Source organism: Plectropomus leopardus, chromosome 11, assembly GCF_026936395.1.
Source record: "Plectropomus leopardus strain MGB_pleo_1.0 chromosome 11, ASM2693639v1, whole genome shotgun sequence".
In the NCBI taxonomy this organism is placed as follows: domain Eukaryota; kingdom Metazoa; phylum Chordata; class Actinopteri; order Perciformes; family Serranidae; genus Plectropomus; species Plectropomus leopardus.
This window is the reverse complement of record NC_142186.1, coordinates 3,026,461-3,044,691: the sequence shown is the minus strand read 5'-3', so window position 1 is coordinate 3,044,691 and position 18,231 is coordinate 3,026,461. Positions and strand designations below refer to the sequence as shown.

The following is an 18,231-nucleotide window of genomic DNA, read 5'->3' as shown; positions in this document are numbered from 1 at the left end:
CCCAAAATCAAATATCTACAAACTTACATTATTATTTACAAAAAAATGGAAGATGAACTAGGAAAAAATAAATATTAAGTAACCAAATAAATAAACAGTAAACCTTGTAAACAGCTGTTGATTGTCAAACCCCCTCTTCATCCCTGTGCCTTGTGAAAATCATGTTTTCATTTATTATTTCAAACCTTAGAGGCTGTTCGGTGCATTTTACGCCCTTTTCTTTCTTCAGTTTTTTATCATTTTGGCTGTGTTCAAGCATATGGCATACATTCTGGCAGGGCTGTGTACTTTTGTTTAATATTGGTATTTTCAGCTCAGCTCCTACAATAAGTCTAAAATACACTGTGGAAACTAAATTGTTATATCCATACTGTTAAGTGCAAACAATGTTCCACTGAAACCCATTCAAACTGCGACTTTTGATCCCACAGCCATCAAAGCATAAAGACATGCATTGTATTATATCTGGGTGTCATTTTTACGATTTTTCACCATCAATGTTGCAGCTAATCATTGGCATATCCGAAGTTGTGATCATCAAAACATTAATAATCTATTAAGCATGTAGTATATTAAAAACTGTTCTTTTTGTGTTGTTATTTTTTTAAAATCTGAAAACATAGTGGCATCATGAAAAACATACAAACTGGGATTTGAGGGGTTAAACTTCTAAAAAATTAATACATATTTGATATTTATGATGGGACTGATAAAAAAACAAACTGAATAAAAGTAGAAAAACATATTAATGTATAATATTCTTTACAGCCTGATTTTGAACAGCTCATTTTGTGTGCAGAGCAGTATGAGCATGAGTATTTGACACCGCACAAAAAAAAAGTATAGAAATTGATGTTGTTGTGAATCATTGTCATATCCTAGGCTGTGATGATAATAATAATAATAATAATAATAATAATAATAATAATAATAAATCTACTTTACATGTAGTATACTCACATTTTTTGTTCTATAAGGATAATGGCATCATAACAAAAACCTGGTATTTAAAGGGTTAAAAATCTGTATAGTTATGAATATTTGATATTTATGATTAGGACTGACGTTGAATGAAATTACAAAATAATATTAATATATAACATTTTTTAAAGTTTGATTCTGAGAAGCGCATTTTGTGCACAGAGCGATATGAGTGTGTGTCATATTACAACAGGCCCTAAAGGGTTAAACTGGTTTATGTTTGTTTTAGATCCACACTGAAACTGCTCCATGGCTTCACTCCACAGACTGATGTACAAAAACTTCTCCTGGTGGTACAAAGACTAAGTTTTGAAATAAAATTTTCCCGTTAAATCATAACCCCCCCTCTTGCTCACTGTACAACTTTTAAATATTCCCTGGTAGTAGGTTATTTTCAGCCTTAAACATTTCCTGTGCTACTTGAAATTCTACAAGATCTGTAAATTTGAATAATTTTGACTGTGAGAATGATGAGTTAGTGTAATCTAGACATCCAGCACTGACTCTAGCTTAAAAACGACAAAGTGCACCTGACACAGATCAGCTTCACAAAGGTATTACCAGGCTGTTAAGGTTAATTGAAATAAAATGCACAGGTGTTGACGCACTGTAAAAGAACATGTGCAGCTAAGAGACCCCACACACACACACACACACACACACACACACACACACACACACACACACACACACACACACACACACACACAGTCGGTGAGATTGAGATGTGTGCTGGTGAGTGACAGCAGCTGTGACCTCGCTGGGCTTGAGGGGAGTCCTCATCACAGGACTTTATCTCTCTCTCTGGCCATCTAAATAGAGGTCAGTGCCCAGCACTCCTCTGCACTGCAAAGAGAAAGCCCATTACTGCCAGCAGCTGTCTGCCTCACACACACACACACACACACACACACACACACACACACACACACACACACACACACACACACACACAGAGTGTTTGCGCTGCGCTGTCTGGATTTGTATGCAAACGTTGTGGATGAACGTGGAGGGCTGAGACTTAAAGAAACCGACTGTGCAGTAGGTCGAGTGTCTGACTGAAGATGAGGGAAAATGCCACAGAGGGAAAGATTTTCTTCCATAATGTGGAGACAATGTGAGATGATGGATGGCACGCACGTATGCAACTCTTCCCTTAAAAAAAAAAAAAGCGTAACTGGGAGATGCTGTGCTTTTTAGTTGTTTTTTTTAACAATGACAATACATAATTTTTTAATTTGACAATAAATTGGCTTATTTAATGTAAAAAAAAGTTTAGCTTTAGCCTTTATAAGATATTATATCTACCTGTTGGTTACTTCAGTGTCAGTCATTAGCTTCTAAAGGACACAAAAATGAAACATACTGGAGATGATCAATTTCATGTTGCAATGACTAATAGCTAAAAAACTACCTTGATACATAAAAAATAATACATAAAATTTCTGAAATGCTATAGGCCATATTGTCTGAATCAGAGGTTGACTAGAATTCTAAAGGCGGATATAATGATTTTGGAGCAGGAATACGCCACTGGCAGATTATTCAGCCAATGGGCAGCATTTGTGTTATTTGTATCAGAAATGTGTATTTTAATGACTTTTCAGTATTTTATATTTTGACTTTAAAAGGGCTGGAACCATTCAAATGTCATTTGTAACAACATACTTTAGAATGGAGTAATTTTCAACATACTCAAAACACTTAATTCATAAAACATAAAATTAAAAAAAACAAAAAAAAAAACAAAACCAAGTATGTGGCTGGATCATGTATGAAGTGCTAGATGACTTTTAATTTGAAACAGATACAGGAAGGGGCTTTCTGACCACTAATAGTAAATGGACTACACTTGCATAGCGCTTTTCTAGTGTTCCAACCACTCTAAGCGCTTTCACACTATATGTCACATCCACACATTGGCGGCAGAGGCTACCTTACAAGGTGTCACCTGCTACTCAGTAACCATTCATACACACTCGCACTCTGATGGTGCAGCTTAGGGAGCAATTTGGGTTTCAGTATCTTGCCCAAGGATACTTCAACATGTTGACTAGAGGAATTGGGGATCAAACCACCAACCTTGCAATGGGAGGACAACCCGCTCTACCTTTGAGCCACAGCTGCCCCAATGGTGTAACTTCAACTGAGATTTGCAAAACTCTCTTGAGCCGCTTCCAAAATATTCTTGTCCCGCTATTTAACGGTGTGACAAGACACTTGGTTATTGTTGGGACAACTGAAGGTTTGGGTTAAAATAATCACTTGAAACACAAAATCTCATGGGAGTTTTTTTTATATATCTGGATTAGGCGTATAGGAATCACTCTCAGTGTCAGACATTTGTGTTAATAGGGCTGGCTGTGCTGTTGCGCTCCGGCCAAAAACTATATTCATAAATAAATAAAGAACAATACACTGCAGTAGGAACCTTCTCTCTCTAACGCTGTACTTACTCATCAGCTCCTCTTTGCTCCGTTTAACACAACCCTCTCTTCACCTGCAGTCTCTGATGTATGTCTCTGTGTGACTGGTGATGGCTGAGGCTAGTGCTGATTCAAGGACATGATCCCTCACTGGCTTCCCAGTGAAGATCAATACTGCCTTTGTTTAATAGGACAAGGGTAGAAGAATTATGACTAAATGGTACTAACAAGTATTACCACCTGCAGCTTTAGTTTAGGCTCAATTCGGGAAATCTGAATGACTGAATGCCTTTAAGAAGGTATAGCTTCAGTTCAGTTCACGTCAGTTCAGTTCAGTTCAGTTTAGTTTGCATTTTTTGTGTTTCCATTTTGAAAAGTTGTGGATGGTATCAATGGAACCCTTCATTAGTTGAAGATGTGAATCCATCAAAAAACCTTAACTGACCACTTCATCTGTTTTTATTGTCTTTCTTGGATAACACAAATTTTTAGAAATTAGTGAATCTTCAATACGTGATAGAGTGTCATTGCTGTGCGCTCCAGCTGTACTAAACCTCTGCAGTTACCTGAAAAGGAGCCAATGCAAAAACCTACTACTTTTAAACATCCCATCACTCTCACTCCAGCCTTTTTTTAGTTTGTTCTACAAGTGTTGGCATGCAGCCCCAATCTGCGGACAAACAAGGTGCAGACGTTTCTCTGTATCACCGGTGAACAAGCAAACACAGCGAAAGCTGTATGGAGCAGCGGGTGAAAATGCTGAACCGATTTAGGGTCTAGTTACATCCCTGTACTTTTGGTTTCAAAGGTACAACAGTTTTTGGTTGAAATGTGGCTTATGACTGTATGCATGACTCATGTCATCTCTTCCCTCTGTATAAAGGCCCTGCTATCTGTCCTACCTTTTTGTCTTTGCACCCTTTTATCTGCACATATTTTTAATGGTGATTAAATTCATTTAATCAAAATTTGAATTTAACCTTGATATATTTTACCTCTTACTCTGCGTCCTTAATTATGTGTTTATATTTTATAGCTCTGTGACCCTGGATTTCTACCACTTTCATGTGTGTTACAGAAGGGCTCAGCTGCTGTTTTGCGCTGTGCTCTGTCATCCGTCAACTCCCACCGGTTGTGGTTTGAGTCCGGCACGGTGCAGCATTGCCAGATCAGCTGGAGTGGCAAGACCGAGGAGTTCCTGCGGCAATTACAGAATCACATTATATCAGTACAGAAGCTGATTAATAATAGCGCACCATCCACTCCCATAACTCCTGATATGTTGTTCCACGTCATTTCCTTTCTATGGTTGCCATTAATACTTTTGTGGTTTTCCACCTCCATAATTGGCTTCTCCTCACCCATGGTGTAGGTAGTGACCTCTGAAAACCTCTGACCTGTTGACTCCAGGCCTGGATCCATCCATTGTGATGTTTTGTTTATGTAGTTATGTAAAAAACGATCGGACGTCAACACGGCGTGTTTTATTCTGAAAATTAATAGGATATTTTAATGATTTGTCGCTGTCTCACTTCCAGTCTGCTCTCTGCTTAATTCATCTGAATTTATGCAAAGTGCTCCAGCGTCTGGCAAAAAATGGAGCCTTGCGTATCTGATCCACAAGAGTCCGGACTGCTGGAGCTGACATGGAGTTGCTTCACATTGCAGCAGAGTCAGTGGAAGTTAACACATAGACTAGAGTGTAATCTATTTGCTTGTCTGCAGTGGCGGATCGGAGCCGGCCAATTTCTGGGGGAAATAAGCTGGAAAGCACTTTGAACTGCCCTATTGTTTGAAATATGCCATACAAATAAAGCTGCCTTGCCTTTGAGAGTGGACATTCACAACAGGTCTGTAAAAATACTTTTGGTGGTAGTAGTGGTCAGACAACACGACATACAACCTTTAACAGTTCACACATGTGGATCCTTTGGTGCACAAGCATATTCACCCAGCTACTGATGTGGCATTGCATTTGCTCTGCTGGTACCCTTCCACTGCTGCCAGTTCTATGCTTTTTGTGATGTATTCAGAGGACAACCACGCAAAAATGACAAAATAGAGCAAAAAAAACAATCCTACTGCACTGTCTGTATCCACCTACAACCTGAAACCAGGGCAAACTGGCACCTGGTGGGAGTCCTCGGGGCCTGGTTGTGCACTGTGCACTGTTGAGATCCACATGAGCCAGGGAAGGCAGGTAATTGAAATGCCATGGATGAGGCTTTGCTTTGAGGTGTCAGAGTGCGTTACAGCCATGCTTCCAGCCTCTAATCTAAGGTGAGTTAGCGCTGATGTCTGCTGTGCCATGGCTGTATTTGAGATGGCAGTGACCTAAGCTCCTGATCAGGTCCCATTAGGCCCTGCTGCTCGCTGCTGCTCCTGCCGCAGAGCTCACTCTGTCCACAGACAGCCAGCTGCCAGCTCCACTTACTGTCTGTCACTGCTGCAACTATGTAAAGAACAGCAGCCAACACCGGAGCCCAAATCAACGATTCAAGAGGTTGTCAAAGCTCCTCTGAGGGCCACTAAATAGTGGTAGGTGTAACTAACTGCTTTTACATTTCTGACAATTTCATTTGAGCACTCATGGATCCCTGGTCCTTTGAGTAAAAGTGTTCAGGGGACACAAAAACATTTTTTTTTTTAGAAACATGGATCAGAATTGTGATGCAGATTATTAAAGCTTCAAAGCTGAGATTTCAGAGTGTAACAGCCCACTAAAAAGGTTGCAAATGTGGTCTGTGGTGTCTCACGGCATTCCGACCAACACTGACTGTGTCACGAGGACCAAAACTATCCATTTACTTTGTGAAATTTAGGCAGCAGGGTGGCTAATTGTTGGTTTCATTTAGTAGCCCTTGATAGTCATAATGTTTGGTGCTCAGAGAGGCTGGCTGTTAAAATGCTGGACAGACAGCAGAGAGTAGGAGGATGAGTTTCCACTCACAGCCTCTCTGCTCCACTTTGCTATCACGATCTGCCTCCGTCTCTCAATATTCCATTCTGCTTCAGCTGCATATCAGATGAATATCTACCAAACCTACTGTAAAACATTGTCAAAATCCCATACCATTTTAGTTTTACAATTTAATGAGGTCATTTTCTTGATGAGCTTAATTTTAGTTCATCTGGTTTGTATTTTATGTGCCACATTTGCTGCATATCTAACCCAAAATAATTGTCATTTGCTGCTGCAAATGTGCATTCTAAATGTTGCTATCTAGAAGTGGTGAAATACACACCTGGGGAATCAGTGACTTCTTTTAAAATAACTTCTAAAACCCCATTTTTATAGATTTTATCACTGATGTCATCTACTTTAATTAATCAAATAATAATTAAATATCAAATAAAATTATAATCAAATAATTTTAGTTTGTCTTTTGATTTATTCTTCTATTCTGTCTTTTATATTGTGATTATTTCATGTTTACTGCTTATATTCTTTTAATTGTTTTTACCCTTATTGGTATGAGTTGTTAAAATCTATTATCATTATTATTATCAATATCATTATCAGCCTTCCCGCTCATCTGTTTTGCCTCAGATCTTTGTTTATTTCTATTTCAAATTTTGTCTGACCTTAGTTCGACATTATTGTTATTCATATTATTTTTTATTTTATTTCATTTTTGCAAAATTAAAACAAAACAGCAGATTGTGAAGGTAAGATACAAAAAACCTTGGATGCTTAAAGAGAATCTCACCTCAAAATGGGTTACAATAACAAATACAGAATCCTACAATATCAAGAAAAGAACTATTTGGCTCTGATGGTTATGTTGCCTCTGCAAGAAACCCTTCTTGCAGGCAGGTCAAAGGAAAAACTCTGTCAGGTGTCAGATGAATAGGCCTCATTTATTTATTTATTTAATTCAGTCATGAAACGTCATCACGGCCTCAGAACAACTCCCAGGAAGTGCGCCAGGCACTGATGCAAATTTTACATGGTGGCCAAAAGTGGAATTACATCTTTTGAGTCAGTCGTGATGCCCACGGGCCCAGAAAGACTTTTCTCCATTGACCTACATTGGGAAAGAGATGTCTGCGAATCAGTAAATAATTTTTTGTCAGTGTCAAACCCCCCATTAAAAGACTCATTCCACTTTCTAGATTTAAGCTATGCACTTTGATAACATTTGGTAAGTCTAAACGGGATGCAAGATTACATTTTTTAGACCCCCATTCAAGCTAGCGAGGCACTAATCCTGAAGTCAGTCGCTCTTCTGGTGGAAGTTACCCGCTCCATGCTTGGGTGCTGTACACGTGCTCTATGGGCCAGTAGATCCAGGTATTTTACACATTTCTAAACCTGGAAAGAGAGCTTTTTTGGCTTCATGTGCCCACTGAGCAGCTCTCATAGGAATGAATCAACGAGGGCCCGACCCCATGGTTGTATCAAGCCATGCCAGGGCTGTTATGGTTGCATCTTGATGACGTTTCATATTTTCCCCTCTGAGGCCGCCACATCTTTCAGACGTCTCACAACTGAATTGATTAAATAAATAAATAAATGAGTCCGTTTTCTCTGAGGCTGTTTCTTCTGAGGCCCCCTGTATTATTTGAAATTAATATTAAAATTAGATATGACCAAAGACCAAAACTGTGTTTTTTACCAAGCTGTAAACAAGGTACAAGGTACAAGGTAACTTTATTGTAATTTTTTTAGACGTAGCTTTTGTTTATTTCGCTGTAAAGTTGGGCATTTTAACATGGGGGTCTATGGGGCTTGACACTGGTATCACGATATAGCCCAAAAGTATTGTGATATTGTTTTATATTGTGCAGGCCTTCAAGGCTGCACATGTGCTGTAACAGCACAACAGTCAGAGTGGATAGAGAGGTACTGTCTAGTCTTCTTCACACTGTTCCACTACTTTACAAAAAGCGTGTTTCTATTTAAAGCAGCCATTTTTACGATGTGTGTGTGTTTGTCACTCGGCTGTGTCATCCCTATTTTCCAGCCGCCTTTGAGGCGGCTCATTGTTGTTGATCACTGTAGTGGGGAGCTGGTTTGGCATGATGACAGGCTGTCACAGATCTGACACAATGAAAGGACCGGTGGTGGACTAGACTTGTAAAAATAGCACCAATGAAAGCAAACGCAGACATTAATGAGCCTACTCTGGTGTTGCTGTGGAGTCCCTGGAGGCTCGCTGCTCGCAGGCATCAGTGTGTCAGCAGCCGTGTCTCTTGTCAAACAAAATGACACGAAAGCCGCACATCTGAAGATCACAGAGATGCAGAGTTTAAAGAGAGAGATGCCGCACAAGGAAAGTGAAGGTGTGGCAGTACATCTATACTGTCTATCTCTACCTTTAAAGTACAACATTGATAATTAAACACCTTCTGCAATATGCATCCAGACTTTAAGAGACAAATCTGTCGCACCACCACTGAAACCATGGCTAAGTTGTAGAGGTGTCACTTCACAGCCCTCACTAACCTACAATAGGTCCGTAACATCATCTATGTAATGGACTCGTGGGACCACAAGGTGTCTCTTCACCTCCACAGCAGAGCTCCTTTCTCCTCTGGAACCAGTCACATGGTTTCATCTCTGAATTCATCTAAAAAAACGAGGCAGACGGGGGGAGGTGGAGGCTGGATTGTCAGAGTTGGAGCAAATGAAAGTCAAACGGGCTCACGAATACAATATTCGCTGGGGAGAGCTTAACGCAGAGGCTCCCTGCACATAGGTTCAGGTGATATGAAATGCTTTACACCTACACTGTCATTTTTCTACTTCATTGCATTTAAATCTAAGGGATCATAAACATCAGCTTTTAGCTGTTTTTAATACATGTTTAATTTTAACAGAAGCTGAATTTCAAACCCAATAGACAGAAAAAAAACAACAAAAAAAAAAAAACCCTGAGAGACAAAACTTTGTACAACCCTGTCTACCTCACCAGGAGTTCTTAACCTTTTATAACTTAAGGCCCACATCTGGCTCTTAAAAACAATTCAATGGACAATGCCCAAAATAAATGATACAAAAACTAGAGTTGTCTTGTTACCTATCCCAGTATGCCTCCAATACTGGATTAGGTACACAAATCTATGCAACGAGCTGAATCTGTAAAAGGTTAAAAAAAAAAAGAGAGCTAAAAGAGAATTATTAAAAATTATTTAAAAAATATATTAAAAAAACATGAAAAAGGGGAAAATGTCTAGAAAAATAGAGTTCTAATCATAATATTTATATATGTTTCAAAGTTGTGTTACAGAGAGACTATATATCTTATTTTATTATTATTTTTATTTGAATTTTGTGCTCTTTTCCCCAGGTTATTTCCTTTTTTGTTTTTAACTTTTATTTCTTTCTATTTTTTGAATGAAATCAAACAAATTACAAAGGGTTAAAGTAGCTTCACACCCAGATTACTTTTACATACTGGGATTACACAATAAAACAGTCACAGGGATCAATGACACGCTTTGACTGATCAGACAGAAAACTGTCAACTATTTTAAAAATCTGACATACCAAAAAAAGTATTTCCAGTTTCTCAGTTATGATGCTTTCCTGATTTTCTTTGTTTTGTGTTAAACTAAACTCATATCGCTTGGGGTGACTGTTGGTTGGAAAATGTTTAATTGGAATACATCACCTTGGAGTTTTGGAAATTGTGATCTATCTATCTTTTCCCAGTTTACGGTGTTTTATTGACCAGATGATTAATGGAGCAAATATTCGGTAGGTTTATCGATAAAGAATGGTAAGTTGCAGCTTCTGAAGCTTTCAAGTAATCAAGCATGATGCAGATAATTAACATTTAAATTAATTGTGTCGTGCTGCCACAAATAAATCATACGCCAATAGATTTTTTGAGCTGGGCTGGTTATTAGGAGCGCTATTGACTAACATCTGCTACCACCCTCTCATCCATTGATGTGATCTGATCAGCTGTGAACAGATCGACAGATAAATTATCCAGTGACAAACTGCTGCAGCTAAAAAAAAGAAGTGAAGGAAAACTCATGGACCCACAAAAACATCAGATATGATTTTATGAAAATGATGTAGAAAAAAAAAGACAAACAAAACTGCTAGTGATAAACTGTTGCAGAGGGAAAAAAAAGAAATATTGGAAACTTGCGTTCACAGACTGACAAGAATGTCTGATATAATTTTATGATAATGATTTAGGAAGAAAACCAAACAAAAACATGAGTGACAAACAGCTGCAGAGTAACAAAAAAGAAGCAATGGCAACTCTGCCTGCTGCGCTGTGTTCATGGACCTGCAAGAAGGTCAGCTATGGTTTTATGGTAATGAAGTAGAAAGAAATTAAAAAAAACGTGAGTGAGAAACTGCTGCAGAGGGACAAAAAAAGGAAGTCATAGAAACTCTGCCTGCTGCGCTGTGTTCACAGACCCACACAAACGTTAGATATGATTTCATGATTGATCAACGATGTAGAAAAAAAACAAAACAAACAAGAAATGCAAGTGACAACCTGCTGCAGAGGAAAAAGGAAACAATGGAAACATACAAGAACATCAGATATAATGATGATTTTATGATAAAGATGCAGAACCACCCCACCCCCACCCCAACCGCACCCACCTACAGAGACCTTTCAATAGTACCTTGTCCTGCATCCTTATATTGTCAGCTCTGGCTTCAAAAACACAGGATGGTGACAGCCAAAATGCCGAACTCAAGGCTTTAAATCTGGATTCCACACACCAAAGGGTGTTGTCATGGTGGCTACAACCATTATTTTTATATTGTATGCCACCACACACTAAGTGCTAATTTTCAGTAATCATACTAATATGACTATAACTATAATTTTGTTATAGTTACATAGTTACATTGGAATTTGAACAGAATTTATTCATTTTGTTTTTTAAAAAACAAAATCTGGGGGGCGTTTTGTTTCTTACCAAACTCATTTGCCAATGCTAAGTAGCTGGACACGCACTGCACCCAGTTGAATTAGCAGGTCCCTGATGTACTAAAAAAAAAAAATTATAACATGGTGTCGTTGTCCACAATGAGAAAGCAATTCTGTGTGAGTGTTAAACTAACAGTGTCTGTTTTGTCCCACAGAGTTATTTCAACCTTAATAAGGCCACAGGGCTGGGACCAGCTCTGGGTTTGTGCTGACCACAACATTTTGCTGACCATAAGCACATGTAATTCATCATCAGCAATACTCTCAGCAGTATTCCCTCAATGCTCCGATGCTAACTGTATATGACACCGCTATTACAGCCCAAGAATTAGGGGCACTTTTAAAGCATCCTTTTCAAAGTTTCCCAGTTCCACCCACACACAGCTTTCTTTGTCGCACACCATTTTAACACTAAGTACACATATGATCAAAAGGCAGGGCTGTTGAGTAAAATGCCCTTTTGGAGAATGTTTTCATTATTTTACTCAACAGCACTTATAATCATTGGCTCACCAAAAAACTGTATTTAACAAGAATTGATTAGAGTGGGTGCATTAAGATATCTAAGCTTGACTGGCAGCCTCTCCAAGCCCCCGAGATTAAGCCAATTAAATAACATTAGGAGAGAGAAAAATACAGCCGAATCGCTTCTGACTTTCAAAGCTTGATAAATAAACTCTAAATTATATGACTGACCTTAGAGGTGCTTTATTTCACTGCATATGCATATTGGAGATTAAAAAACACCTATAAATATTAATGGGGGGCAATTTCCAGAGTGCAAATAAGCAGTGCATTATCTCTGTGTGGGCTTAGAGTGGAATCAGCCTGATGCCGCTTCCTTCGCCAGAGCAGGCCCGGGCCGACAAACACTCAAAGACGGACTAATGGAGTGGATAATACTCATTATGTTGGGACACAGGCAGAAGGGCTGGAAGTAAATTAATGTACAGTTAGTGCACATACAACACGATCCATTCATGTACAATGCACTGTAGGAACGGCTGCACAAATGCTTTTAAAGTACTGTTTCAAAGACTAACCAGGCCACGATGCACCATTTTTAGTCCCCCGACGTAATCTCTTGTCTCTATTTCCAGTTTTAGAAAGCATGAAAAGTGATCTGATTTGTATACATATCCCATTAAAAAAAGAGGAGAGATTAGAGGCGCATCAATCTTGGCTCAGCCCCAGGGAATGAAGGAAAAGGTTACTAAATTTATCACTCTGCCTTCTGTTGCAGCACATTTGAATATGGGAGGTGGGAGTCTGAGTGACCATCCTCAGAGGGAGAACATGGCTCCACCTCTGTGTGCGCTCGCAGCACAGGGACCATTAATTACACACGCACACACATGCACAATGGCTGTTCTGCTCTCATGTCTGTCCACACATGCAAACCAGCAGCACGGCTGTATGGAGTGACAGCAATAATGAGCTGTAAGTCAAGATACCCAGTGTTCTCCATTCTTTTGTCATATCTGTTCTCTTTTGGCTTTGCAGCTTCAGTTCTTATAACCAGATAATGTGTAGTGGGTTAGTCCGAGAAACTCATTAAATACATCACAAAAAAAGGGATTTTCTCTTGAAAACTATTTGTATAAGTTGTATATCAGCCCCACAGATTTTTAAATTTAAATTAAATTGTTTTGCTCTGTAAATTCTCTTCTGGTTTTGTTGTTTTGTCACAGGAGGAACTTTGGGTGTAAGACCACATTTAAAAAATATATTAATATATTTTATCGAATCAGAATTATCTATATGTATTGCAACTCTTGCACATTTAAATTATTCAAAATTCTGTCTATTTTTTTTTCTTTTTAATTTCTTTTCTCTTTCTTTGTTGCAACATGTGTTTTTTAATCATCTAGTTAGTGTGTTTTAGTTTTCTTTTTTTATTGTTTTTTGTTCCTCTTTTTGATTTACTAGTTTTTATTAACTTTAATGAATAATGTTGAATTGAAGGGGAAGACTTTGTATAAGCTCACTTTTAATACCTAACTGTAAACTAGAGCATTTTGACTGAAAGTTAAATTGGTTCAGAATCAAGCAAAATTACTTGCTAGCTGGAGACATGCCAGCTAGTCTGGAGTCTAAACAGACAACAAAGTTTATTCAAGAGATGCAGGTAAGTGTCTTATTAGCTATACATCATTTTGTGGACAAGTTACCACGGCAACACAGGAGGGTTATATAAAAGTGGATTTGGAAGAGTTGACAAAGATATTTTTCTAATAGCTGCACAAATTTGCATGTCAAAATTCACTAATGTTATGGATCCAATGAGTAAATTGGTCAGATTTACTTGACAGGGCAGCTCCATTTAAACAAACAGATGGCACTCAAATGTCACCGAAAATAGAAATAGTGATGTGACTGAACCTTTCATGTTAACTTAATGGCTTTATTTTGTTTTTTTGTTGCTGATTTTGGTTGGCTTTACTTGCTTGTATGTACAGACAAACTTTTTGTCTTGGGAAATAAATAGATAAATAAATAAAAGTGAGGAAGCATCACCTCTAATCATAGCTTGGCAGTCAATATCATAACCTCTAATAACTTTTGGGCTTGGAGAGATGACTATTTAGGAAACCGAAAATATTGTCAGAGAGCCTGACAGCACCAACAGTGTTGTTGTTAACCCTTTCATATGCCGCACACTTGCACTGCTCTTTACATAAAATGCACTTTTAAAAATCAAGCTTTAAAAAATATTACACATTGATATTATTTTTCACTTTCAATGAGTTAATTTTTAACCGACATCAGTTCTAATCATGAATATCAAATGTTCATTAATTTAATAATTTTAACCCTTTAAATGCCAGGGTTTTGTCATGATGCCAACAAGTTTTTATAGGATAAAAAAAGCACACAAAAAATATACTGCAATATATTACAACTAAGTCGTTTTTTTGTTTTGTTTTTGTTTTTATCACAGCCTAAGATAAGTCAATGATTTGAAGCAATGCTGATTTTTATGCTATTACTTTTTTGGGCAGTGTCAGATACTCACACTCAGACCACTCTGAACACAAATTATGCTTTTCAAAATTAGACTACATATATTTATTTTCATTAATATGATTTTCTACTTTCATTGAGTTTATTTTTTAACAAACAACAGTCCTAATCATAAATATCAAATATTCATGAATTTTCAGAATTTTAACCTTTTTAATACCAGGTTTTTATCATGATGCCACACTGTTATAGAATTTAGTTTCCACGGTATATTTTAGACTTATTGTTGGAGCTGAGCTGGAAATTCCAAGATTTAACAAAAACACACAATCTTGCCAAAATGTATGCGATATGCATGAACACAGCCAAAATGACCAAAAAATGAAGAATACTAACCGTGTAAAATGCGCAAAACAGTCCCTAAGGGTTAATAATATAAATGCAGATATGTGGTTCAAACTGACTATCTTAATATCAGTGACAGAATAAGGAATTTATCAATATGGTACGGAGCCCCTTAAGTGACATGGGGGAGAAAAAAAATTGATGGGTGAAAAAAAAAATAAGGACGAACTTTTGCGAGATCGCAATAATTTTGCGAGATCTCGCAAAATTGTCCCTTAAGGGGCTCCGTAATATGCTAATCTGCAAAATGAGTATAGAAAAAACAATTTTGTTAAACTCTGTTTAGAAACTGAACTAATATATTGATGACTTTCCTGTTTTAAAGAGATGAAGGCTGAAACTTTTGTACCTGTTTCTCACACTGGCCATAGTCTGGACCCTGCTCTGGTTGAAAGAAGCATGTCTCTCCGTGGTTCTTTGCCATCTCGATCAGCCCCATGGCCGTCCTCACTGTGGCATTACGAGCGTGGACAAACACCATCACCTAAGACACACAAAGACAAAAGATGAAGACGTTCCTAACATCAATAAAAAACATGATTCCAGCTAGTTCTGTTCAGATGGTACTGCAATATATAATCTGTGGAGTTTCCGTTTAAAGTCAACTGTTTAACCCTTTGAAACTTTTATGCTCTGTTCAGACTCGTTTCACAAGCTACTTGACCCCTTTTGTTTTAAAAAACAGGGGAAGATTAGCAAAGTTATCCAAGGAAAAAAGAAAAGGGTTCAGAGTCCCATATTTATCATCATATTAATTTTATATTTATAAATATGTTACAGAAAAAAAACATTGTTTTTTCAAATATTATTTCATTTTAATACGTTTTTAGGTCATTTTCTTGTTGTTTTTTTTTTAACTTATTTTCAGGGAATTTTTTTACAACTTTTTTTTTTACTAATTTCTTGCTTTTAGGATTGTTGCCTTCTCCCCATGATTCTGAGGGAAATCAAACCAATTTGCCTTGCTTTCAAGGGTTAAACAGTTACTGGCTAAAATATGGGACAGGTATTGACTTCCCAGACCCCTTGCAATTGACACCATGAAGTTGGGTCAAGCGTCTCTCTTTATTTAGTCCACATCCTATTTTGTTGTTGTGCTTTTGGTGCTTGGATTATTTGTCCAGAAAACCTTTCAGATATATTTCACCAGATATACAGATGGGTGACAAATCAAAAGTAAAACCTAACATAAAGCCTACAGAACAGTGTCAGTGAACCTTGTCAGATTATTTGAGTGTGTGAAAATCGACTGAGGAGATGAACAGCATTTTCCAAAACACATTTTCTCATTTAGTGTTTTGACGATGGTATTTTTGTACACATCAAACCGTGCAGTGAGCCTGGTGACACAAAACGTCAGCATTCGTCATGGTTCTTTACTCGGTTATTCAGGTTTTTTCATTTTATTTGTGATGCATCTGTATATGGCCCTTTATATGCTCATCACATCTATATTTATGTCTGGGTAGGCTGACTGCCTTAAAGGATAAGTTCACATTTTTTAAAGTCTATATTAAAACAACAGTCAGGTGCCAATATGAACATTGTAACAGCTTTTGCTTCCTCCCATTCATACAGGCCATTAAAAGATCCCTTCCTGACATGCATCCAGTGGAAGTGATGGGGGTCCAGCCATACACTAGTTTGTTGATTCTTTATTTAAAGATACTAAGAATGTTGAAAACATAGAAAATGGTGTAACAACAATCAATAATGATTCCATATATTTGTTATGAACCCATTGCGCACACTAACAAAATAAGTAAATCCAATCCAATCACCAGAATAGATGCTAACAATGTACATGCGAACCATGGATATGTTAGATTGTACGTTATTATAAAGCGGATAGATTTCAACGTCATGTTTTAACCTAATTGTTGTTAATGTGTGGTTGGATTTAAATACAAAAAAATATATCTTAATGGTTAGAAAAATATCATATTTTGGCTAAAAAATACCCAGTTCTGGTGACTCTATGCTGGAAACGCAGAGACGTCTGAGTAAAAAGGCACTATCCTAGCTCGAGAGGCAATTTTTGCCTTTTATGGCACCATTCAAGCTGAAAATGTATTGATGTCTTGATAAAAACAACCACTTTTCCTGGCACTACTCTGGCTAGAAACACAGTGATATCTTGGAAAAAACAAATGCTTTTTGTGGCACTCTTCAACTAGAAACGCAGAGGCCATAGGTGAGAATGTGAGCGCAAATGGTCATCTCTTGATGTGTCAGCCCTATGATATTCTGGTAACCTGTCCAGAGTACCCGCCTCTCACCCAATGTCAGCTCAGATAAGCTCCAGCCTCCCCGTAGCCCTTCACATGATAAGCTGTTCCAGAAAATGAATACGTGAATTAATGAATAATATGACTGGAAAAGCAGTGATATCTCAGTAAAAAACAACCTATTTTCATGGCACTATCTTGGCAAGAAATGCAGCGATGTCTTGGTAAAGAAAACAACTGATCTATGTTGGCACTATCCTGGCTGGAAATGCAGTTGTGTCTCTGTAAAACACATTTGCTTTTTGTGGCACTATCCTCAGTGGAAATGCAGTCGTGTCTCTGTAAAAAAAAACCAAGTTTGGTGGCAAAAAAGCTGTTTGAAACATTAGGCGGGTTTCCATTACAGATTAGCTAAAAACACAAGTGATATTTTCAAAATTTCGATAAATCACAATTGTGAGATGACTGCGTTGCCATTGACTGATATTATCTCTCTATACTTCTCTAGTGATGTTACGCAACCTTCCGCTCACGATAATATTCCAAGAAGCAATGGATGTTTAAAACATTGCTAGGTTAATTTCTATTGCGGCCACTTTCTAATGCCACTCTAATGTTTGTGCCATGTTTTGTAGAATGTCATGTGACTTTGTTGTACTATTTCTGTCTTTTGCAGAGACGTACAAAGCCGGTATTTTCTTCTAGTGACTGGGCTGTAAAAAAGCCCCTACTGTGGTGTAACAGCTACCCTTTAATAGCCATAAAAAGACGCTGTTGATTGTTTTATGCTTTTTTGTAACTTTTTAGCATGGAAATGGGACCAAACTATATTGCATGACTGCACATGCATTCAGAAACCAGCTGCGTGTACGCTCCAAACACAGAGGGTCCGAAGAGACCACTGCAGCAAATGTTATTTATTGAAGGTGTTTTATCTGCACCGCTGAGCTGTGCGGAGGCATTGTCGGCAGTAACCGCCGGCTTCCCAGCTTATTAAACCTCTCTCTGGCAGCAGGTTTTCCACCAGGAGGATGGTAGGAAAATCATAAAGGAAATTTCATCCATCAGATCCTCCCAGATGAAATTAATATGTCACAGCCACATCTTGACAATTTAATAATGAGCGGAGAAGAGGCCTCCCCAGCTGAGCGGTGGCCTCAGTGGCCTCAACCTACACGCCGGACCGGACCATTGTACAGTTTTAAACAGAGATAAAAAAAGTTGTCTGTGGTGCAGTAGAATTAAGTTGGTTTACAAGCTCTCAAGGGCTCTAGCAAGACTCATATTAAGTGTGTCTCTGAGGAGATAATGGGCAAG

The 18,231-nt window shown here is 38.0% G+C and overlaps 1 protein-coding gene across 1 annotated transcript in view; it reads right to left on the bottom strand.

Annotated features, from left to right (window-relative positions):
* Window positions 1-18,231, bottom strand: part of ascc3 (activating signal cointegrator 1 complex subunit 3) — a 203,964-nt gene that overhangs the window by 65,904 nt on the left and 119,829 nt on the right. Inside the window, exon 14 of the mRNA XM_042490728.2 lies at window positions 15,036-15,170. Coding sequence (XP_042346662.2) covers window positions 15,036-15,170 — 135 coding nt within the window. The remainder of the gene's footprint in view (window positions 1-15,035; window positions 15,171-18,231) is intronic.